Genomic DNA, 22,807 nt, shown 5'->3' with positions numbered 1-22,807 from the left:
TTCACGAAGTATGATCAGCTCTAGGTCTGCAAATGGCAATGTTTCATTCTTTTTTATGGCTGACATCCCGTTGTATATATCTGTACCACATCTTCTTTATCCACTCCTCTGTCCATGGACATTTAGGTTGTTTCCACGTGTTGGCTATTGTAAATAGTGCTGCTACAAACATAGGGGTGCATGTATCTTTTCGAATTACAGTTTTGTCTGGATATGCCCAGGAGTGGGATTGCTGGATCATATAGTAGCTCTATTTTCGTTTTTTAAGGAACTTACATACTGTTTTCCACAGTGGGTGTACCAGTTTACGTTCACACCAATAGTGCATGAGGGCCAGAGGGTAATTCTTCCACCTTGTCTCTGGGATAAGTGCGAAAAAGACCCCGGCAGCCACGTTCAGCTTGGGTTTCTAATATCAGAAAGAACTTTGTGAAAATCAGAGCTGGATAAAATAGGCAGTGTGGGGAGGCGATGGGCTTGCTGGCCGTGCAGGTGTGCGAGCCGATGGGAGGTGGCCGCTTCTCTGCAGGATATTGGAGGGGTTCGAGCCTAGATTACGGAGTTGAAGGGCACATCTGGGCGCAGGGCCTCTGGGTGCTGAACTTGGTGAATCCATCCCTCGCCCCTGCGGCCAGTGAGAACAGCACGGGGATGGCTCGGCCTCCAGCCTCGGGGCATCCTCGGGCGCTGCCGGTGTCTGCAGACCCCGTGCTGGTCTCTGTGTGCCTCAGGCCCTTCTTCATTGGAAATGATGGGCATCTGATCATACTGGTTCAAGCAGAGGGGCCTTACTGGTTCGTGTACCTGAAAAGCCACTGGGCATCTCTTGGCCGTGCCCCACCATCGCGCCCTCAGGGCAGGAGGGCAGCCAGTAGTCCGGGCTCATGGTCCAGCCTCATGGCAGCCCTGCAGGAAGAGAGGCTCCCGCCGGCGCCCTCTGAACCGCTCGCCGTGGTCAGCGGGGTGCAGCACTCTGACCGGAGTACGGGCAGCCCGTGGGATCAGGGGGCGGAGCTCGAGGGGGGTGTGGGAAATCCAGAGGCCAACAGGGTGCTGGGCAGACGCCCACGTCCATGTCTCTTCAGCTGCTATAGCAAGGGAAAGCGACAGGAGGAGCCGTTGTGGCCCCTGCAGACCCTGCTGGGAGGAGAGGGGTTCCGGCAGGTGGGTGGTCCTTAGGTGCAGAGCCCGGCCTCGTAGTAACCGCCTCCCGAGAGCCCCGGGCTCAGGCTCGAGGACAGAGGTGCGAGGAGGGCAGCACCACTGTGGTCTGCACGTGCTCACCTGGCACAGTCGACGAGAAAAGCTGGACCTGGGGACAGCAGAGGCTGCTCGCAGACCCAGCGGACGGGCAGTGGGGGTGAGGGGCAGAGGCCCGGGGGCCCGGGATGCAGAAGCGCGTCAGGTGTAGATGGTGAAAATGTCGCCTCTGCACCTCGTTGATGCTGGTCCTGGAGGGTGGAGGTCAGAAAGCTAGAGAAGGAGTCGTCAGGGGAACCCGGAGAGATGGGGAGAGCTGGCTGCGCAGAGGTGGGCAGAGCAGATTTGCAGTCCCGGGCTGGGAGCATAGAGTGGAACTTTACGGGCTTCTACGAGCAAAGGGGTAAGAACCTGGCTCTCCCTCGCTGGACAGCCTGGTGCACAGCTACTCCGCCTTTCTGTGCCCCGTTTTTTTGTTTGAATTTTATTTTTTTATACAGCAGGTTCTTGTTAGTTATCTATTTTATACATATTAGTGTATACATGTCAATCCCACTCTCCCAATTCATCCCACCACCACCCCCGCACCACTTTCCCCCCTTGGTGTGCCCCGTTTTGTTACGTGTCCAGTAAGGCTTTCGCGTTGGTCGTTCCCGCCCCCAGGGACCTTCTTCCTGGCTCCAGGTTCAATGCCACCTTCCCGAGGAGGCCTTTCTGGACCGCGCCTTCTCACCCCATCCATCTGAAGTCCAGGCCTTCTGTGGTCACTACGGCTTCCCCTTGGTTTAGCTCTGCCCTAGTGCTGACCCTTTTCTTAAACAGCCATAAACCCAGCATGTTTTCCAAGGGCTTAGAGGCATTAACTCATTTAATCTGCACAGTGACTCTGCTGTGTGCACTGTCACTGTCCCCACTACCCAGGTGGGGAGACTGAGGCACAGGGAGGTTAAGTAACTTGCCCTAGGTCACCCAGCCAGAGAGCGGAGCTGGGATCTGAGCCATGCCTGTGAGTGTGTCTCCTGGGAGTTCATTGCACTCCAGTGAGGATGTGTGTTCAAGGACAGGGACTTTGTCTAGACCACAGGTGTGCTGGTGCCACACCCACCCAGAGCAGGCGCTGGATGGATGCCTGGGGTGAATGGAGAAGTGGATGAGGGGCGAGGGGCCGGAACTTGTCCTGCAGACTTGGGAGGCCCTGAAGGTTCTAGGGCAGAGTCCTGGGAACATGGGCCAAAGCAGCCCTTCCCAGAGCCACGTCGGCCCCAGCCCCAGACACAGCACGTTCTGTTTCTCTGGCCGGACATGCGCTGTGTGCGCCGGGCCCCCGCTGGCCCCTGAGGGTGCACAGTCAGCAGGGCCCCAGGCTGCGCCTCTTCAGTCCCGAGGGCCTGGAGCCCCGTTCAAGCTTGCAGGCAGGGAAGGGGGAGCCACTGCTGGGGGTGGCGGCGAGCCCGTCTGCCAGGTCGGGTGGGCTCTGTCACAGCCGGGTGCACTTCTCTGTTCACTCGCCGCGTCCGCTGCGTGTTGGCCAGGCCTGCTGCGCTCATCAAGTGTCTCAGGGACAAGGCAGGCAGAGGCTCCTTTCCATGGCGTCCCCTGGGTGCTCTGGGGGATCTCGGAGCCCCACAGGACGTGCCTTCTACCCTCCTGCCTAGGCCCGAGCCCGTCCAGTGCCCCTCGCTGCCCCAGGGCGGTGGGCAGGGCTGTGGGTGAGCAGCAGACCGAGTGTGTGACTTACCCACGCAGGACATCTGGGCTGCTCCGGTCAGCACGGAGCCCTGTGAGGGGCCAGTGGACCCAGGACCCCTGCCCAGCAGGGCCCACGGAGTACACGTGGGGCAGCTGGGGGCCAGCAAGATCCTGCGGGCCAGGGACTCACATCAGTGCTGGCTCTCCACGGTCAGGGAGATCACTCCCCTTGCCGGCCGCGCGCATCCCGAGCCTGGAGCCCCTGCCCGAACCCCCGCCTGTACCTCCAGCCGCAGCACCTTTCCTCTCAGTTTGCTGGGAGCCCCTCGTCTCTGGTCGTGGCCCGGTCAGTCCACATTCCTCTCCTGCAGCATCTTGTGAAAGGTGCCAGGTGGATGCGGCTCCTGCCCCGTTGGCCTCGGGCTGAGAGCTGGATCCCTCGGGCTCACACGCGGGTTCACTAGCATATATTGTGATCGCTGCCCCCAGACGGTGTCCTGAGCCCGCCACTCCTCCCCCACTCCTGCACCAGTGCTGGGGTGCCTGCGAGGGTCTCCTTCCTGGGCTCCCGTAGAACAGCCAGAGGCGGCTTCTTAAATGGGGACCCAGGTCCCTCCACTGCCCTGTTCAGAGCATGCCAGGCTTCTCATCCCACTCAGAGGAGAGCCAGATGCCCCTGCGGCCTGTCCACCCCGCTGCCCCTCCCCCAGGGCCCTACTCTGAGCCCTGGAGCAGCCTCATGGCCTCGATCCTACAAAACCCACTCCCACCTCAGGGCCTTTGCCTTCGCCATTGCCTCCACCAAAAAGCTCCTTGAGCACCCTTGTCACTGTGTCACCTGCTCAGAGAAGACCTCTGCCTCCCCTGCCAGAACCCCTCCCACCCTCGCTCGGCCACTTTGCCCTTCAGACTGGGCCGTGGCAGCTGCCGTGCCAGGCATTCGAGGCCACCCGTGCTCGCCGCTGTCATCCAGAGTGCCGCCCGGCACAGAGTTGGCATGCGGCACTTACGCCGTGGGGAGTCCTCATCCTACGGCCCCTGCGCAGCCTGCCCCTCCCACAAGGCTGTGGGCCCTGAGCGTGGGCCTGGCAGCTGTGAGGCTGCATGCCATTGGCCTGTGAACACAGGCAGGAGCAGCTGGGGCGGAGAGGGGAGCAGCCACCCCAGGGCGGCAGGACGAGGCTGGGCTGGACCAGGCATGGTGTCAGGGCCTCGGTGGGCCAGGCTGGCCCGGGCGGGTGACAAGGGTGCCCGCGAGGGGGCTCTCCAGTCACTTTCACATGGGATCCAGGCCGGGGGCTGCCACGCTGTCTTCTCAAGAGAAGCCGGAAATCCGGGTTCTGTGTCCAAGCTCCCGGTTTCTAAACATTGGCGACCAACTGGAATTCTTTCTGTTAACGTCGTGTGGGCCGAAGAAAACACATCTGTGGGCTACTGTGGAAGTGGGGGGCGGTCAGGTATGGGCTAGGGTCCTGTGGGGGCCGCTGTGGAGCTGGCGGTGAGGAAGCGTGACCCGCCCCACCCCGACCCCACCCCCGGTTGCTGCATCAGCACCAGTAGCCCAGTGCCTGGAGAGGCCTGGGGCTGGGGCAGTTCTTGGTTGGAGACCCCAGGGTTGCCGGGAGGAACGGGGATGTGGGGGAACGGGGCCACTCGGTGACCACTTCTGTGCCAGGACCCAGGCGGCTGGCAGTCGCTCCCTGCCCAGCTCTGAGCGCAAGGTTGGGGTGTGTGGCCACCTGGGATAAAAATAGCAGGGTCATCTTGAGGCTGGAGGTTGGCCTGCGTGTGGAAATACGGCATCTGCGGGACCCGCTGTCAGCGCACGGCTGGTGGTGGCAGGTAGATCCTGGCCCTCACCTCCATGTCCCCAGGGGCCAGCAGGACACTGACTTCTACCACTGGGGCAAGGCGTGGGGTGCCGGGTATACCCAAGGGCTCCGCAGCTCCGAGGCTCCGGGTTCGTCAGAGGACACCGCCCTCCGAGGGTCACAGGTGCAGAGGGAGGGTTCAGTGGCGCCTCCCCCTGCCCTGTCTCTTTCGACCACCGCCCCCCTGTGAGGTCAGCTGAGCCGGTACCAGGCCCCGAGGCTGACGGGAAGAAGGGACCTGCTGGCTCACTGCTCAGCCCCTGAGGGCGCCCCGGCCCCCGGGCTCCTGGTCTGGGTGGACGCTCAGCCCCGTGGGGCCGGCACAGCCCCGCCTCAGGCCTCTGACTGCAGGTGGGGCCGGCACTGCGCCTCCACGTCCTCTGCCGTCCGTTGAGGTTTATCCTAAACCTTCCCGGTGCTCACCTACTGCGTGCAGCGTTCCAGGCGTTGCTCACCTACTGCGTGCAGCGTTCCAGGCGCCCGACTGTGTTAACACACAAGTCTCACGACACGGGCACTCGAGTCCCCAGCAAGGTCACGTGGCTGTCGGGCAGCACAGGTGACAAGCGTGCCAACCCCAGGGAGTAGTGTGGGGACTGAGTTGGCGTGCAGGGTCCTCAGACGGTGACGGCGCGGAGCACGTGCCACAGGCGGCCAGCGTGTGCTGGGCGGGGCCCTCCAGCCTGCCTGGAAGCTCAGCACAGAGGGGACCACGGAGCGGGGAGGGGTGGGGCCCTTCTGTGCCCCCCCCAGCCCCCGGCACCCTCCGTGTTCCTGCGCTGGCCCAGCCCTCCTGCAGGGCCCAAGCCATCCCGGTTCCCCTGCGTTGTGGGCTCAGGGTGGGGCAGGACAAGGTGCCGTGGAGGAGGAGGGGATGAGGGCTGGGGGAGCTGGAGGGGTGGGAGTGCCCGGCTGAGCCCATCTCTTGTCCCCCAGGAAGCCCGAGAAGGGCGTCCAGTACCTCATCGAGCGCGGCTTCGTGCCGGACACGCCGGTGGGGGTGGCCCACTTCCTGCTGCAGCGCAAGGGCCTGAGCCGGCAGATGATCGGGGAGTTCCTGGGCAACCGGCAGAAGCAGTTCAACCGCGACGTGCTCGAGTGAGTGGGGCTGGGGGCGCCCCACGCACACCCCAGGCTCCCCGCTCCCCTTTGTCTTTCTGACTCCCAGACACAGGGAGATGCCCTGCCAGCACCGCTGGCCCCATCCAGCAGGGCCAGCCCCTTCCCCCGGCCCAGCGACCCCTGGGCCAACCTCCTGCAGGGGCAGCAGGAGGGGAACCGGGGAGCTCAGCCCCCCTCCTCCTCCCTCTCCTGGCGGGAGATGGGGTGAGGGGCCCACCAGGCTGGGGGCCATAGACTCTCAGCTACTTGGAACCCTGCAGAAGAACAGGTTCCCAGCCCCCTGGGAACTGCTGACAGCTTTGAGAAGTCCTGCCCGCACGTACCCTGCACCCCCGGTCCTCCTCCAGACTGTCCTGAGTAGAAAGCCACCACACCTGGGTCCTGTGGTCACTGGGCAGGTGCTACGTGCGGGCTGTGTCCTCACCTCGTCCGCGGGGGTGTCAGGGGTCCATAACCCCTTCCGCAGACAAGGAGCCAGGGCCAGCAGGAGGCCGGCTTGGAACAGGTGCCCTGCTCCCCTTTGTCGGGACCTGGGGGAGCAGCTCCAGGCCTGCCGTGGGCACATTGCCGACCCAGACACTGCAGGCGGGATGGGTGACCCAGCCGGTGGGCCAGGAACGGGATCAGAGCAGGGTAAAGACTGACCCTCAGCAAAAACGGCAGGGCGGCCTGGCCACGCACACCTGCCGCCTCCGGGCGCCCCTGGGAGGAGTGGGGCGTGGGCTGTGGCCTCTCTGTTTCACAGATGAGCAGACCCAGGCTTGGGGAGGGGCGGGGGGTTTGGCCTGGGTGCCCCCCCATACAGACACACCCACGTGCACACACATATAAGTACACTAGTGTTCACTCAGTCACACAGACACACACACCGGAGAGGCAGCGAGCCGCTGGTGGTGCCTGGCCCGTGGCCGGCTGTGGCGTCTGTCCCGCTTGGGCTGCTCTCTCCCAGCCCCGCCTTTCTGTTCTGGCCCCGCCCTGATAGTGTGGCTGGTGCCCCTCCCCCTTCGAAATCCGGGAGGAACCGTCCCAGGAGAGCATGCTAGCTGCTCCGTGAATGGGGCCCAAGACCATGTGGTCTGGCCCCCTCCCCTGCAGCCACCGCTGCTCTCCCCCCACACCCCCTCCGAGCTGCTGTGAGTCCGTAGGAAATCCGCACATTGTTCTCCTCGGATCAGAAAATAGCAGCGGCCTCAGGAAGCAGCGAGACCCGCCCCCAGGCATCCTACTCGGATGCTGGTCAGCGAATTGTCCTGCGGGGCCCCTGCCCTCACCCTGCCCCAACAGCCTTGAGTGCTCAGAGCGTCGCCCAGGGGAGGGGGGCCCACAGCCGGGGTCTCTGCAGCCCCACGGGGGGTGGTCAGGCGAGGGTCCCTGTTGCAGACCCATCTACTGTTCGGGGTCATGGTCAGAGGCAGGAGCAGGCTGTGCTGGGGGTGGGGCTGTGATAAGAGGTACCTGTGACCTGCAGCCTCCCCAGCTCTGCCCTTGTGGGATCGGCAGGTGAGGGCAGCACAGCTCCTCCAGAGGCCCCGCAGAAATGCCTGGGAAAGCGTTGACGTGAGGGGCAGGCCCAGGGCGCGGTGGCTGCAGGGCCAGTGGGTGCCCAGACCTCCATCTCCTCCTGTGGAGGAGGGAGCCCACTCCGGCCGCCCTCCCTCTCGGGCCTCCCTGCGCTGACCCCTTGTGCTCCCTCCGCCCTCTGCGGGCCGTGCTTGCCTCTGCACCCGGCGGGAAGGTGGGCAGGGGACACTGACGGGGCCTTCTCCTCTCGTTTCAGCTGCGTGGTGGACGAGATGGACTTCTCCGCCATGGAGCTGGACGAGGCTCTCCGGAAGTTCCAGGCGCACATCCGGGTCCAGGGGGAGGCCCAGAAGGTGGAGCGGCTGATCGAGGCCTTCAGGTGGGGCGGGGCAGGTGTCAGGAAGAAAAAGCGTCCCCGCTCGAAGACCGAGGCTCAAGGGCAGACCCCCCCTTCAGGGTCAGGTGGCCATGAGCTATCAGGGGACAGGGGTGCGGGGGGCGGCAGCCCCTCCTCTGCCACGTGCTGTGCGGCTCAGTGCTGGAGCCAGGGCCTCGAACGTCTTCGTGGTCCTCTCCCCACTGGTTCGTGAGTCCGTCTGTGTCATCACTCGTCTGCTCATTCACAGGGGCAGATGCTCCCTCAGTGACACAGAGGGCATGGTTCTGACACCTGCACCACTGTGTGACCTTGCTCTGGTTACTTAACCTCTCTGTGCCTCACGTCCTTGCCAGTAGAGAGGGGTTGATGAACGCACCTACCCTGGAGGGGGTGGAAGGATTAAACCACTCAGGCCGTGTGGGTGCACTCCTCCCAGCGCCTGGCCCCCCAGAGAGCCTGCAGTCAAGGCAGGCTGTCCTTGTGCCATCTTCCATGCTGGGATGGTGTGCACGCTGGCCGCGTAGGGAGTCCGTGCCCTGCGCTGGGTGTGGGAGACCCAGTTCTCTGGGCTCAGCAGGGGTGGTGGGTTCACAGAGGAGCAAGGTCGCAGGAGGAGGAACCCCGGGCCCTGGGAGGAGAGCGTTCAGACACTTCCACTCAGGAGGGCTTCCTGGAGGGGGTGGCACTTAACAGGGAAGACGAAATTGAAGCCCACATCATCTAAGCGCCCATGGCTGCTGCCTGCGGGTTGTGGGCCTCGGTCACGGTCACGGTGCCCCACCCAGTTCCTCTTCTCCATCCCTGCCCCACCCACCTACCCCTGCACAAGGTCGCCAGTGGAGGGAACTGTGGGGTGGGGGGTGGGGCGTATTCAAGGCAGTGAGGACGTGAGCAGATGACTCTGTGAGGCAGTTTGTAGCGAGGCTGTTAGTTCGGCTGCCGCAACAAAGACGTCCGCCACAGCTGCCGTGTCTGAAACGCCCCGGAAGTGGGCCGCCCTCTGAGCTGGCGTGGAGGAGGCCTGGGCTCCTGTCATCTGAGGTCCCCGGGAGCAGATTCAACACCCATCACATTCACGTTCCAGGCAGGCAGAGAGCACGCAGGGCACCCCCTGCCTTTAAGGCACAGCCTCGAAGGTGCCCACATCGCATTGGCCGGAACTTAGCGCGTGGCTGCGCGGGGGCCGAGGGACATGGTCCTCAGCCCTGAGCAGCCACATGCCGGCCGAACTACGGGCGGGTGGGACTTAACTCACATGGTGGGGGGGCGGTGAGTGGACGGTCAGGGCCGGCTCTGCCAGACAGGCGACATCCCCGTGTACCAGAGGCGGAGGCTCCGAGGTCAGTAACCAGCTTCAGCTGTTTAGGGCCGCTCATGGGTGAGGGGCAGACTGGCCTCCTGCCCTGGCTGAAGCACCACCCCGTCCTCCCCCAGCCAGCGGTACTGCATCTGCAACCCCGGGGTGGTGCGGCAGTTCCGGAACCCAGACACCATCTTCATCCTGGCTTTTGCCATCATTCTGCTCAACACGGACATGTACAGCCCCAATGTCAAGCCCGAGCGCAAGATGAAGCTAGAGGACTTCGTCAAGAACCTCCGAGGTGAGCTGCCCTGGCCGCGGCGGGACGCCCGCCCCCTCCCCGCCAGCACGCACCTGACAGAGGTGCGCGTAGCGCGGCCTCACGTGAGGAGGGGTGCGGCTCCTCCCCAAAGGAGCCCATGCAGTGCAAGTTCCCGTAGAGGGCGCTGAATGCTGTGGCGGGGGCACTCCAAGGGGAAGGCGGCATGTTGTCTCAGAGGACTGCAGGGCTCCGCAGGCCCAGGGCGCCAGAGGGCAGAGGCCTGAGAGCGCAGCTGGGCTCAGCGCCTGGGGCCGGGCCGCACACGGTGGATCCAGGCCTGGTTGCAGGGGCAGAGGGAGGATGGACCACAAGCTGGGTGCTGGGCGCCCCGGGGCCTCCGAGCACGGGGGGTGGGGACGGGATGGGGGCTGGGCGGGGGCTGGCACTGTCCTGCCCCCATCACTGCTGCCCACACAGCATCGCCCACCATACCCCTCCCTCAGTGGTCCTCTTGGAACAGACTTGTCTTTTTGTTTTTGTCTTCTTATGAAACATATGTATTTTTAAAACGAACTTTACGTCGTCAGTGTAAGCGGGAAACCAGTAGCATTTGTCACACATGGGCATCATTTACGAAAACGAGTGCCGTGAAGAGGCAAAACCACTGTGGGTTCCAGCCAAGCTGTCCCTGGCTAGGCCCAGGGCCCGAGGCTGCCCTCTCCTCCCTGGCAGGTGGGCCCACGTGGGGCAGGTGACCAGGGGCTGGGCAGCCAGACGGAGGCTTCCTCCTGTGTAGCCAGGCAGGAGAGGGATGGAAAAGGGAACGGCTGTCTCCGTGTCTGCTGCTGGCAGGTCCCTCCTGTCCGTGGAGTCCCGGGCTGGGGGACTGTCCCTGTCCTTGGGAAACAGCTGTAAGGGACTGAAGTCCCTTTAGAAATGGCATCATAATTTTATAAAAGGGAAACAACTGATGTGAATCAAGTCCAACTTTTCGAGCTGTTTAAATTTCTCATTTTGTCCTTCATTTCTGTAAAACTGCTCTGTCGTCACGTCCCCCAGAGCGGAGGGTCTGTGCTGGCGCTCCCTGGGGGTGGGCCCCACCCTGACAGGCGGTCCCGCAGGGAGCTGGGCTCAGGGCCCTCCCCGTGCGGCCCTCCGCAGGCCCCGGGGAGGGGCAGGTCTTAGCTGTGGTTCCTAGGAACCTCGTTGATAAGAGATCCAGTCGCCAGAACAGGTGAGGGAGCAGGGCGGTCAGTGGACACTGATGGTCCGGGGGGCTGCACCCCCTCCGCTCCTCTCTCCCACCTCAAGGCCCTGTCCTCGCTGGGCCTGGTCAGGTCTGGTCTCCACGGCGTCCCCGTGGCCCTGGATGCAGGTGGTTGCTGTGTAGCTGCCGGGAAAGCTGGCCGTGAGCTGCATGCTGTTGGCGACCCTGGGGAGCTTAAGGGACTCTGATTTTTTCTCTGGTTTAGCAGCTCAGCCATGTAACTGGGGCCTCTCCTGTGTGAGAAATGAGACAGAAACAAGGCCCGTGGACAGAGGCTCGGGGGAAGACAGGGCTGCTGGATCAGATACCTGCTGGTCAGCCGCCCTCATGTCTGCGGCTTCATGGTTTGTGCGCATCCTTGCATCCGCCGTCCCGGCAGTCTGGGGGAGGGGGGCTTTGTCACCCCAGTTCCCGGGGCAGGGGCTGAGCACCCCAGAACCAGGAGAGGAAGCCACTGATTCTTTCTTGCGAGCCTGGGCTGTTGCCACCAATCACCTGTTTTCTTCGAGCCAGGGACTCTAGCGTTCTCTGCCCCAGCTTCCTTGAGCTTCAGAAGGTTCAAAGAGGGAGGGAACTTGCCCAAGGTCACACAGCAAGTGTGTGTCAGAGGAGGCAGGACGCTGGCCTCCCAAAGCCAGGTCGGCACTCTGCGCTGAGCACACGTCCCAGCTTGTTCTTTTTAGAGAGTGCCCCCCTGCCCCAACATGCACCGGACACACATTTTCTCTGGAATCACTCAGTGTGCCCAGCGGGTCCAGCAGCGGGGGGGCCTCCGGGAGTTCAGGGATAGGCAGGGGAGGAACCTGGAAGCCAGGCAAGCGATATTTTGCATTTATTGCTATTTGCCTTCAGATTTTTTAAATGTATGTTTTGAATGGGTCTTATCCTCACATAGTTCAAAAACCAGGAAGTAACATGACCCAGCAGTTGCCCTCCTTGGAATTTACCCAAATGAGCTGAAAACTTACGTCCACACAGAAACCTGCACACGGATGTTTATAGCAGCTTTATTCGTATTCACCAAAACTAGGACGCAACCAAGCTGTCCTTCCGTAGATGAATGGATAAACCTTGGTCCGTCCAGACAGTGGGATATTATTCAGCACTGAAAAGAAATGAGCTACCAAGTCATGAAAAGACACGGGGGAACCTTAAAGGAACATCGCTAAGTGAAAGCAACGTATCTGAAAGCCTGCAATCTGATTCCAGCTGCGCCACATTCTGCAGGAGGCGAAGCTGTGGAAACAGTCAAGAGACCAGTGGTTGCCGGCGGTCGTGGGGGAGGGATGAAAAGGAGAAGCACAGAGGGGGTTTTAGGGCAGTGAAAATTCTGTACGGTATTATAATGGCAGACACATGGCCTCGTCCATATGTCCAGACCCACAGGGTGGACAACACCGAGAGTGAACCCTCGTGTGAACCGTGGGCTCTGGTGACTGGGTAGGTTCTTCAGTTGTAACGAAGGCGCGTTCTGGTCGGGGTGCTGATTGTCGGGGAGCTGGGGGTATATGGGAGCTCTCTGTGCTTTCCCCTGAATTTTGCTGTGACCTTAAAACTGCTCTGAGAAAATAGCTAATTAGAAAAAAGCCAGAAAGCATAAAAGGTGCACAGCAGGGCCCTTCCCATCCCTGGAGGTCATCGGCTTTGAGTCCCTGCTGTGCCACGCGGAGCTTCTCGTGGGAGCCGGTACAAATGTGCACGGCTGGTTTGACCCTCTTCTGCTCGGCGCCTCACTCTTTGGTTCGGTAAATCTAAGGGCTGTTGCCAAGGCTTGCCGTGGCCTTCCTCGTTCCTGCGGGCGTACAGTAATCCCTGTCCCAGGAGTCCTCGTATGCGGACCGCTTAGCCAGTCCCCTGTGAGTGTGCAAATGGGTTAGCTCCCGTTTTGTGCAATTTGGAAGCAGCTCTGCGTTGAATGTCACACCCCACAGGACAAATCCCCCAGATCCACTCAGTGGGCCCGAGGGTGTTTGAATTTCTGACTGGCAGGTGGTGCCGGACAGCGCACCAGAGGGCTTGAGCCGTCCCACTGCCCCACGTACCGCCAGCAGCCCGCACACTGAGGGCGGCGGGGGGTGGGTGGGTGGGTGGGGGGCTTCGCGTCTCTGTCATGAGCGGGGCTGGGACTTCCTGACGGCACTTTTGGGGCCGTGCAGCAGAAAGGGCGCAAGCTTGTTGTCAGAGTGACCCGGCTTCAAGTCGCAGAACTGGGACAGCAGCCACTCAGACCCCCTGAGCTCTCGTGTCAGGGGTGTGAGGGTGACCCCGTGAGCCGCCCTGGGCCCTGTAAAGTCACCGTGCTCTTGGTGACCTGTGTCACTGAGGAGAGGACTCGTAGCTCAGAGAGACCATGACTCAGGCCGACAAGGGGCAAAGTGAGGATGCGGGCCGGGCAGCCCCATCCGCACAGCCTCCCTGCACCCCAGCCCCATCCCCAGGCCCCCGCCAGCCCGTCGGTGCAATGGGGACTGTGGTGACCGCCCCACGGGGCGGCGGCCGGGATTGAGCGGGGCCGTGTGTGCTGAGCCCCCTGGGCGTGGCTGCAAGGTGGCACAGGCCCCTGCACACTCATCCGGGGGCAGTGCCAGCCTGGTCCCTGGTGCGGGCGCTCCGAGCACACGTGTGGTGGACGGGGCAGGGCTGGCTGCGGTGGGTCTGGAGGCCTTTGGTTCAGCTGGGGACTGGCAGGGGGACCGCTGTCCGGATTTGGTTTAGAAGCCGGTGCCTTGGGGTGAGCCCTGCCGCTGTCCCCTACCAGGCGTGGACGACGGGGAGGACATCCCCCGGGAGATGCTGATCGGGATCTACGAGCGGATCCGGAAGCGGGAGCTGGAGACCAACGAGGACCACGTGTCGCAGGTGCAGAAGGTGGAGAAGCTCATCGTGGGGAAGAAGCCGGTAGGTGGTCTCCGTCCCCACTGGGGGCGGGGGGGGGGCGCCGCGTGAGGCCCGGGGTGCCCAAGACCCACCCGCCCCGCGACCCCAGGCTGCCCTGCTGGCTCGGCTTTGGCCAGTAGCCACAGTGCCTGTGGAACCTGTTCCCTTCCAGGTGGGGTTAGTGGATTATGTCAGGTTTGGGGCTTTTTAAGGGAGTCACAGCCCTTCTCTCTGGGTCCCCTTTGATGAGAATCTGAGGCTCTTAATAAACCGATGGCCGGGGCTGTGCAGTGGCTCCCTGGCAGCCTGGGCTCCCCGTCAGAGCCCGCTGGGGGCGCCCTGGGGGGCGCTGTGGGTGGGGTGTCTCCCCGGAGTCTCTGTCAGGGCCCAGATGTGTATTTGGAACATTAACATCTCTTCTTGTTTGTTCACTGCTTCCCCTGTAGATTGGATCCCTGCACCACGGGCTCGGCTGTGTGAGTTCCCCTCGGCTTCCGCCTTCCGTGATCCCCACTCCCCCACAGCTCGCGGCTCCCAGACCCACAGTTCTGGCTGCATGAGTTAATTTCCGGAGCCATAAGAAATTTGATTTTCACAGTTATCTCCACCTCAGATCTCTGAGAGCACGCGGGAGGGTTGTGCTGTCAGGCCCGGAGCAGGTGGTCCCCTCCCGTCTTGTCTGGTTGAGCTCAGAGATCCCGCTTGTCCCTCGGCCCCAACACCCTGTACCTGAACAGATGACCTTGGTGTGGCGTTGAGGTCTCCCCCTCCCCACGCAGCCCACGCTGTGCCTCTCGGGTCCCTTTCGCCGCCAGGGCTGGCAGTAGTGTGCCTGCTGGCCGTCATGTGGTCTGCTCCTTACCCCACCCTGGCAGCGGGGTCAGCTGCCCCTGCAGAAGGCCTGAGACCCCTGGCACGCCCGTGACCTGCCCTCGCCCACCTCCCCAGCCCTGCGTCCTGCCCTCCTTTCTCACTCACACTCTTCTACGGACAGCGCTGCCCCCTGAGGGCACCAGGCTGGGCCCGCGTCCCCTCCCTCTCATCTGTGGGTCGCTGAGCTCAGGCCTGGAGAGCAGCCCCATGTAGGGCCATGTGTGCCCACGGCCGCGTGTGCAGAAGGCAGGGACCAGCTCCTCGAGGTGGTGACTGCCAGCTCGGGACCCTGCAGGGCTCCTCCAGACCCAGCTGTCGGGGCTGAGAGCCTTCAGGAGGGAGGGCCTGGGGGCGGGGAAGCCCAGGCTCTGCAGCCTCCTATGTGTGTGGCTCGAGGCGCACATGACAGGTGCTTTGGGGGCTCAGAAGATACGCGTGGTTCATGGCGGGGGCTCCACGAGCCCAGTGCTGAGAGGAGTCGGAAGGCGGTCTCCCTGGAGCAGGGGCCTCCGGAGGCCCGAGGGAGGGCAGGGTGGGGGAGTCCCTCGTCCCCGCGGGTGCGTGGAGCTGACGCCGCCCCTCCACACAGGTGCTCTCGCTGCCACACCGGCGCCTGGTCTGCTACTGCCGGCTCTTCGAGGTTCCAGACCCAAATAAGCCCCAGAAGCTTGGGCTGCACCAGCGAGAGATCTTCCTGTTCAATGACCTTCTGGTGGTACGTGGGCCCCACGGGTGAGGGGCTGGGTGTGCAGACCCCGGAACGGCTGCGCCCAGTGGCGGCTGCCTGGGCTCCCACCTCAGGCAGGCTCATCCAGGAAGGGGGAGTCAGCCTCCGCAGGTCCGGGCCTAATCCTGTCCCCTCGGCCGCGGGGGAATCCTCTTCTCGGGACTGAGCAGAGGTCTCGCTGCTGCCCAAGCCCGCCCCTGGGGCCAGGCGGGGGCGGTGCTGTCCCGCTGGCCTGGGTCTCAGCCCCAGGACTAATGGGCTGAACATGGCAGAGGTGGGCTCCCCAAAGGGAAGTTGAGCTCTTGCCCCAAAACAGGTAGCACAGATGTAGATGTTCCCGCAGGGAGCAGGGGGCCTGCCCTTTGGAGCTCTTGCCTCCTGCAGGCCCCCTTCTTGCCCGAGACCCTATCCCCTTTCCCCACCTGATTGAGGACCAGCTGCTCTTCTCGGGTTCCTGAGGCTGGAATCTAGACGTGTGGGTTCAAGTCCTTTCAGAGTTCCTGACCTTGAGCAGATCGTTTCAGACCTCTGGCCTCAGTGTCCTTCTCTGTAGAACTCATCTCTCAGAGGGTTTCACGGTGCCTTTGGGCCGTACATGGGGATGTCGGGCGTGAGTGTCCGTCCCTGTGTCGGCCCTCCCCCGCCCCGCGGGCCTCCTGACCTTGGAACCGCAGGAGGGTCCTCACACAGGAGAACTCGAACTGAGGGTCCACTTAGAGTCCTGAGCGCCCAGGGCTGCTCCCGGCCGCGCGGGCCCAGTGGCTCAGCCTCTGTTTCTGGCTGCCCCCAGGTCACCAAGATCTTCCAGAAGAAGAAGAACTCTGTGACGTACAGCTTCCGACAGTCCTTCTCCCTGTACGGCATGCAGGTCCTACTCTTCGAGAACCAGTGTGAGTGAATCCCTGGGCCCGTCCGCACATGGTCTGCACCCCGCGGCAGGAGGCGGCCTCACTTGGTCCATCCGTGTAGCGAGGAAGCTCTCCTCCGCCGTCCCCTCTTCTTCCTCCTGGCTCCATCAGGGACGACCCCAGGGTGGCCTCTCCAGTGTTCTAATTCCCACTTTCCCAACAGAGGGCAGGTTGCCGGCTGGGGGTAACCAGGGAGAATTCAGTATCATTGTATGTAGGACTCATCGGGTTTACTTTTACCGTTACTTCTTGAAGGTGATAAGATTTTTAAATTTAGTGCAGAGTGATAAAATGTTGATAGGAAAACATCGAGTGAATGGCACAGGTGATATACAGATATGGCCAAACAATCAGGTGAGGGTCGTGCCGGAGAGACCGCAGGCAGAGGTCATGAGCGGAGCCCCGGTCCATCCGCTCAGGTTTCAGCGCCATGTGTTCTGGCTGTTGGACCTCTCCGGCCCGGTTCCCTTGGTCCATCGATGGGGTGATGGTAGTGCCTGCCTCAGGATGAGATGAAGCCGTTCACATAAAGGCCAGGACAGCCCGTGGCCCAGGGGCGGTGCTTGTTCAGGCCTTTGGGTGTGAGTGGGTCCTGGGCCTAGGGATCCTGGAGCGGGGAGCTGGCCGCCCCTGCAACCCCGCTGATGGGTCCTTTCGGGCTTGTTCCTTCCCACCACCCACGCCCTTCCCTTTTCCTCTCTCCCTCTCTGTCCCCTCCCTGTCGGAGGACCTCGAGCTGCAGGCTGAGCCAGTGCTCCTGGGGTGGGGTGGGGGGCGTCCTGCTGCCCCCCATGTTCCGGAGGAGCCAAGGGAAGGGCCGCCACAATGGAGTGTCAGGGCATGTCCAGCAGCAAGGTCCCGCAGTCCTGTCCCGTCCGCCTTGCCTCTGCAGGTTGAAAGGTGCCAGGGACCCGTGGCTGGGCCATCCCAGAACACAGGGCCTGAGGGCTTCTCTGTGCTAAACGGGACTGGACCTGCCAGCTCCTCCTCGCTTCTCACGTGCCCATGAGGAGCTCAGGATGCAGGCCCCGCCATCACTCCACCCCAGGCCGGAAGGCCGGCCTTGCCTTGGTTTCTCCCAGGCAGCACCGGGGGGGCTGGTGCCATGTGCACTGTCCTGGCCGGCAGGCCCCTCCTGGAAGGGGTGGTGGTGGTAGTGACCACTCAGCAGCAGCCCGGGCACACTGAGTCCTTTGTAGAGGCCGCGCCCAGACCGCTTTCAGGTTCCCAGGGCTCAGCCCTCAGCCCTGGAGGCAGTGCTAGTGAGAGCCGACCCCGACCTTCTGTAGGACATGCCTCGCACCCGGGGTCTCAAGCTGGCAGCCCCTGGTCGGTCGCAGCTCAGTTATGTTGTATTTGAACTTTATTTGAAATTCGTTGAGCTCATACTAACATCTTCCCATAAGGCTCAGGTATCCGTGGCTCTTCTTGTAAAGCTAGGTTTGGGCGGATGGCGGGCAGTAGCGGGCTGCACACCCTCCACAGAGTCAGCAGCCGTAGTCTTACCCTGCCCGCTTCCTGCATTGAGGAAACCCACACAGGCCTCTAGGCGTTTGAGGTCCCCGCCCTGACCCGGGTCTGAACCGTGGTGGGATTGGTGTTTGGGCCAAGAACCTTCATACACTCAGTGGTGGATGCTCGATTCCCACTGAGGAGAGAGGCTGCCGGCATGCCAAAGCCCCAGAGACCCCGAGAGCACGGAGGAGGCACCGGGCAGGTCTGAGCAGAAGGCTCTGTTGGGTGTGGGATGCCCACAGTGTACCCCAAGGGAGCTGGTGGCCTGGAGACCAGTGGGGAGAGGACAGAAGAGTCCCAAGTGACTGGATAAGACTGTCCCCCAGCTGGGACACCACCTTCCCCTCCTCCCAGGCTCGGTGCCTGGCCGAGTGACCAAGGATCCTGACCTAAAGAGTCCAGGCTCCACGCCCTTCCGGTGGGGAAGGACGAGGGCCCTGGCTTTGCCTCAGATCAGTCGGATCTGCCCTCAACTTGAACACGGAGCAAACACAGACCCAGGTCGGGAGGCAGAGACTGCCTGGTGGTCCCTCCGGGCTGCACCGTGAAGCCTTTCCTCCCTGGAGGGATGCGTCCTCTGGGAGCCTGGCCTCAGCGTGCTCCCACACCCCGGCTGCATGGAGACCCGCTGGTCCTTTGCCAGCCAGAAGGGAGGTGGCAGGGCCCGCCCTGAGGCCCGCGCTCTCCTCCTCTTCTGCAGACTACCCCAACGGCATCCGGCTCACATCCGCCGTCCCCGGAGCAGACATCAAAGTGCTAATAAACTTTAACGCTCCCAATCCTCAAGACCGGAAGAAATTCACTGATGACCTGCGGGAGTCCATCGCGGAGGTGCAGGAGATGGAAAAGCACAGGATAGAGAGTAAGTCACGGGTGCCCGGCGGGGGCCTGCAGGGTGCAGGCGTGGCCTCCCATCTGGGGGCCAAGACAGTGGTGAGAGCCCAGAGGTGAGACGCCCTCGGCCTCTTCTGGCCTTCCCACGGCCACGTGACCAGGCAGCCCACCTGCCCAGGTCACGGGAGGAGGCACAGAGGAAGGAGGGGTGGGCAGGGGTCTCTGGGTGGGAGCCGGGCTTCCAAGGCCCAGGCCTGTCCTGCCCGGGGAACTACATCGTGTGCCCTGAGGGGGGCCTCTCGGAGCCATGGTCACCCCGTGTCCAGAGCCCTGGACCTGAGCCCTCTGCACTTGAGCATGGTTGGTATTTGTGTCTTCTGCACCCGACCACCCGGAGGGGTCAGGGCTAGGGCCATCCCCTGGTTTTCATTAAAGCCGATGGTACCCCCGCTTCTCCTGGCTCTAAGCCTCATTCCTGGAGGTACATGGGTGCCCCCACCCCTGGCCTCCATCCACAGCCAGGCCGGGTTAACTCCTCTCCAGACGCGGGCAAATCCACCTCCTAGGAAAGTGACTGACCTTCCTGCAGACCTCGGGCACTCTGGCCTCTCCAGCCTCCTTTCCGGGGTCTCCTTTCAGCCCCTTTGGTCACAGGTGCCGTCGCTCCATTCCTTTCCCAGACGACCTTGCCCCTCACTTGCCCCCTGGAAGGAGGTGGCGGCTCAGCCCGGTGCCACCCTGAGCAGAGGGCCCCCCGAGTCGTCTGCGTTGCCCTCCGGGGGGGGGGGGCCCAGCCCCTTGCCCTCTCCAAGCCCCCCTTGGCTGGGGGCCATCCTCCCCTCACTGGGCCCCTCGGACTCTGTTCCAGCGGAGCTCGAGAAGCAGAAGGGCGTCGTGCGGCCCAGCATGTCCCAGTGCTCCAGCCTCAAAAAGGAGCCGGGCGGCGGGACACTGAATCGGGCCTGCCTGGATGACAGCTATGCCAGCGGCGAGGGCCTCAAGCGCAGCGCCCTCAGCAGCTCCCTGCGCGACCTCTCAGAAGCGGGTAAGAGCCGGGCCCAGGGCCGCCCCCTACCCAGCGCACGCGGGACTCGGCCGCCCGTGGCCGGCGGGGCTTGTGTCGGCCGCAAGTGGCTGTGTTGGAGGCTCGGACAGTGGAGGGGCTCGGACGGAGCTCACTTGGGTGGCCGTCCCCAAACCACAGCAGCATGTGGCCACGCGGAGAGGGTGTCCCCCAAAGGCCAAAGGGAACGGGGCCGAATGGTCACAGGCAGGACAGCCGGGAGGTTAGCCCTGGTCTCCCTTGCGTATTTATCTTATTCTCTTATTTGTTTTCTGAAGTTTGCTCTCGCGCAGTGAGTCGGGCCCCGCTGATGGGTGTGTCCCCTGTGCTCTGTGCTGCCCCGTCCCTGTGCTTCACGCTGGTGAATGAGATGGAGTGAAGCCCTTGCTGCTGTGTCTGGGACCCCGTCTCCCACTGTCCCAGGTCTTGCTTTCCCCACAGAGGTCTCCCTTCCTGGGAAACCCAGGCCTCCGTCCAGGCCAGAGACGCGGCCACGCCTGGCCCTGGGACATCAGGGGAAAGCCCTGGCGGAAACGTGATTCTCGTTGTTTCTTTGTTTCTGTGTGTGTCTGATTCGCTGCCAGCCTCTTAGCGTGCGTGCAAGCAAGCAGCACCCCTCCAGCCGCCCAGGTTTCCTGGCGCGGGGGCCGTGCGTGGAGCATCAGTGAGCAGGGAGCTTCTGCTGGCGGCCCTGCCTGACCTCGGCTGGGGCGGGGGGAGGGGAGCGCTGCTGCAGCCTGCTTTGCCTGCCAGCGCCGTCGGTCGGAGGAGCCAGGAGCCACGGGGTGAGGGGATGCACGCCGGTGGCTCTTCAGCCCCCCACTAGGCGTATCTAGCCAGGCAGCTTCTCCCATGAGGAAGCTCAGGGGCTGCGGCGGAGCGGAGGGGGCCGGACACGGGGGCACGTGGCTGTGCCAGGACCCCAGGCTCCCACCCCGAGGCCCCAGCTGTCCCAGCCGCAGGAGCCTGACGTAACCGCGGCTCTGCTGGCGAAGACCCTCTCAGGCTGAGACCGGCCTCCTCCTCTCCAGGGCCCAGCGGACCCCTCCCCACCAGGGCCTCGCCCACGCCCCCGGCCTCAGGCATCACCGCTTGACCAGCTCTGGGCCCCGTAGAGAAGCTGCTGATGACCCCATCCTTCCCTTCAGCTTATTCATTTCCCAGAATTCTTTTCCTTTTTTTTTTTTTTGAGTTGGATTTTTTTCTTTGTTTCTGTCTTGTCATTTTTTTTTTCCATAGTGAAAATCCGAATTGCATGGCCAGCGTGAGAGTCAAGCAGGGCTTCTCAACCCCGGCTCTGCTGACATCTTGGGCCAGATCATTCCTGGCTGTGGGGACTGCTCTGTGCAGGACGCTTAGCAGCGTCCTTGGCCTCTGCCCACTAGATGCCAGTAACACCCCCCAGTCATGACAACCAGTAATGTCCCCCCAAATTGCCAGGTGCCCTCTGGGGGAGAAATACCACCCCTGGTTGGCAGAATTGCCGTGGTTGAGAACCACTGGTTTTCCCCGTGGCTTGTTACACCCAGCTAATCGTAACCAGACTGCTCGGGGCCTCTGCAGGCTGGGGGCCCAGGGCCTGTGTTTGAGTTTGTGCAGTGGGGCAGGTTCTGGCCTCTCTGGGTCCTGCCCAGCCCCCTCGGGTAGCAGTGGCCTCAGCGCAGCCACTCCAGGGCCTCAGCCGTCCACTCTCTGCTTAGGGGCCAGACAGAGCCGCGTGCCCAGGTGCATGGCCATGTGAAGGGCGGAGCTCCGAGGTCTGGCTGATTTCTGTTTATCGTTACCGTTGCCATTTTTGTTTGGGGATTCTGAGCCGAGAAGGACTCCAGGCAGCGAGTCCTCTCAGGTCCTAAAGCACCGTGAAGAGAATCCCCGGGAAAGCGCCCCCTGCACCAGAGGTGAGAGGGGCGGTGAGGTGGGTGTTTGAGCCCCGATGACCGCCAAAGCCCCAGGCTGGGACAGCCCCCCTGCGACCTCCAGAGGAAGGCGGGCCAATGCCAGCTGCCTGCCGGAACATGCCGGAGACATGCCCCTATGTGCTGGACTGGGTCGGGGCGAAGCTCTCCCGCACCCGCCGTGCCCCGGCCGAGATGGGCTTGTCGGGAAGAGGTGAGGCTCAGGGCCAGTGACGCCCAGCAGCCGGCTTGTCATCGCTCCCAGAGCAGCTGCCCCAGACCTGCGACCACACATCCATCCAGGAGACAGCACCCGGGGATGTGCCCTCGGCCTGGTACGAGCCTCTGGGATCTGGGAGGCAGTCGTGGTTTGACGGCCCAGGAAGAGAGGGGCGGCAGACTTTCCTAGAGGTGGGGGGGGGGTGCCTGGCCCCCAGCCCGGCCCCCCTGCTGAGCTGCGAGGCCTCGCCCCCTGTCTCCACGTGGTCTTCCTTCAGCTGGGCCCCCTGCTCGCCTCAGTGGCACGAGAGCCCTGCCAGCCTGAGATCAAGGACCCACAAGGACGTCTGACACAGGTGCGACTACTGAGTCTTAGCTCCTGCTGCAGATCAGTCAAGTCACAGTGGACACTGTCCACGGACCCCGAGGCCCCCAGCCCCTCACCAGCCGAGCTGCCCAACACCAGTCCCCACGGAGAGGACATCTCCCGGGCCCGCAGGGTCTGCTTTCGTTACCCGGGTCACAACTGGAAGACTGCCACGTCCTGCACCTGTTGGGGAAGAGCTGGCGGCTCCTGGCGGCCAGTTTCCAAAGCAGACCCTGCTGTCCCACGATGGGCGCTCCACACGTGTAGCAGCCAGTGGGCCAGCGGCTGCCTCTCCTGGGGTGGGGGCCACGCTCGGGGCCCAAGCAGAGCCCATCAGAGGGCCGCGCAGCACACCGATTCCGGGGTCTTTGGCTCCGGGCCCTGGTCGAGTCACACCTCTGGGCCTGGGTTCCCCAGATGCAGGTGGGACTAGCGCTGCCCTCCAGAATCTGTGAGAGGCAATACCCACAGAGCGTTGGGGGTGGGGCCCGGCCCGCGTGCTGGCTGTTGTCACCCTCAGCGTTGCTAGGGCCGTGGTGCGAGGCCTCGGGCAGAGCCCTGTCTGCCTGCTGTCCCAACGCTGAGAAGCCAGGAATGCTGGGAAGAGCCGCACTGGGCGCCCCGTCTGGATGTGGCTCCCAAGCTGTCCGTGGCCGGGCTGGCAGGGCCTGCTCTGGCCCTCGAGAGGCGCCAGCTGGGGCAGGGCTCACCTGAGGCTTGTGCAGGATCCGGAGATGGTTGGGGGGGACCCCCAAACAGGGCAGGCAAGGAACGAGTGGTGGGGATACGTGAGTGGGAGCAGCTGGCCCGGCTCCTCCTCCGTCAGTAGGTGGTATGCAGGTGTGCAAACACCCACACGTGCGTCTGCCGTGGGCAGGTGTCCCTGGCTGTGCCTGGGACTGGAGTGCAGAGGGCTCC

The 22,807-nt window shown here is 63.2% G+C and overlaps 1 protein-coding gene across 12 annotated transcripts in view; it reads left to right on the top strand.

Moving 5' to 3' along the window:
• The window catches only part of IQSEC1 (IQ motif and Sec7 domain ArfGEF 1), a 330,995-nt gene that overhangs the window by 300,874 nt on the left and 7,314 nt on the right, over positions 1-22,807 (top strand). For all 12 annotated transcript variants that reach the window (XM_049693707.1, XM_049693708.1, XM_049693711.1 and 9 more), the window contains 9 exons: positions 5,697-5,858; positions 7,660-7,782; positions 9,217-9,383; positions 13,370-13,509; positions 13,935-13,964; positions 14,951-15,076; positions 15,879-15,978; positions 18,212-18,373; positions 19,214-19,390. In XM_049693707.1, coding sequence (XP_049549664.1) covers positions 5,697-5,858; positions 7,660-7,782; positions 9,217-9,383; positions 13,370-13,509; positions 13,935-13,964; positions 14,951-15,076; positions 15,879-15,978; positions 18,212-18,373; positions 19,214-19,390 — 1,187 coding nt within the window. The remainder of the gene's footprint in view (positions 1-5,696; positions 5,859-7,659; positions 7,783-9,216; positions 9,384-13,369; positions 13,510-13,934; positions 13,965-14,950; positions 15,077-15,878; positions 15,979-18,211; positions 18,374-19,213; positions 19,391-22,807) is intronic.

This window comes from Orcinus orca, chromosome 10, assembly GCF_937001465.1.
Source record: "Orcinus orca chromosome 10, mOrcOrc1.1, whole genome shotgun sequence".
NCBI lineage: Eukaryota > Metazoa > Chordata > Mammalia > Artiodactyla > Delphinidae > Orcinus > Orcinus orca.
This window is presented reverse-complemented; position numbering and strand designations above follow the sequence as displayed.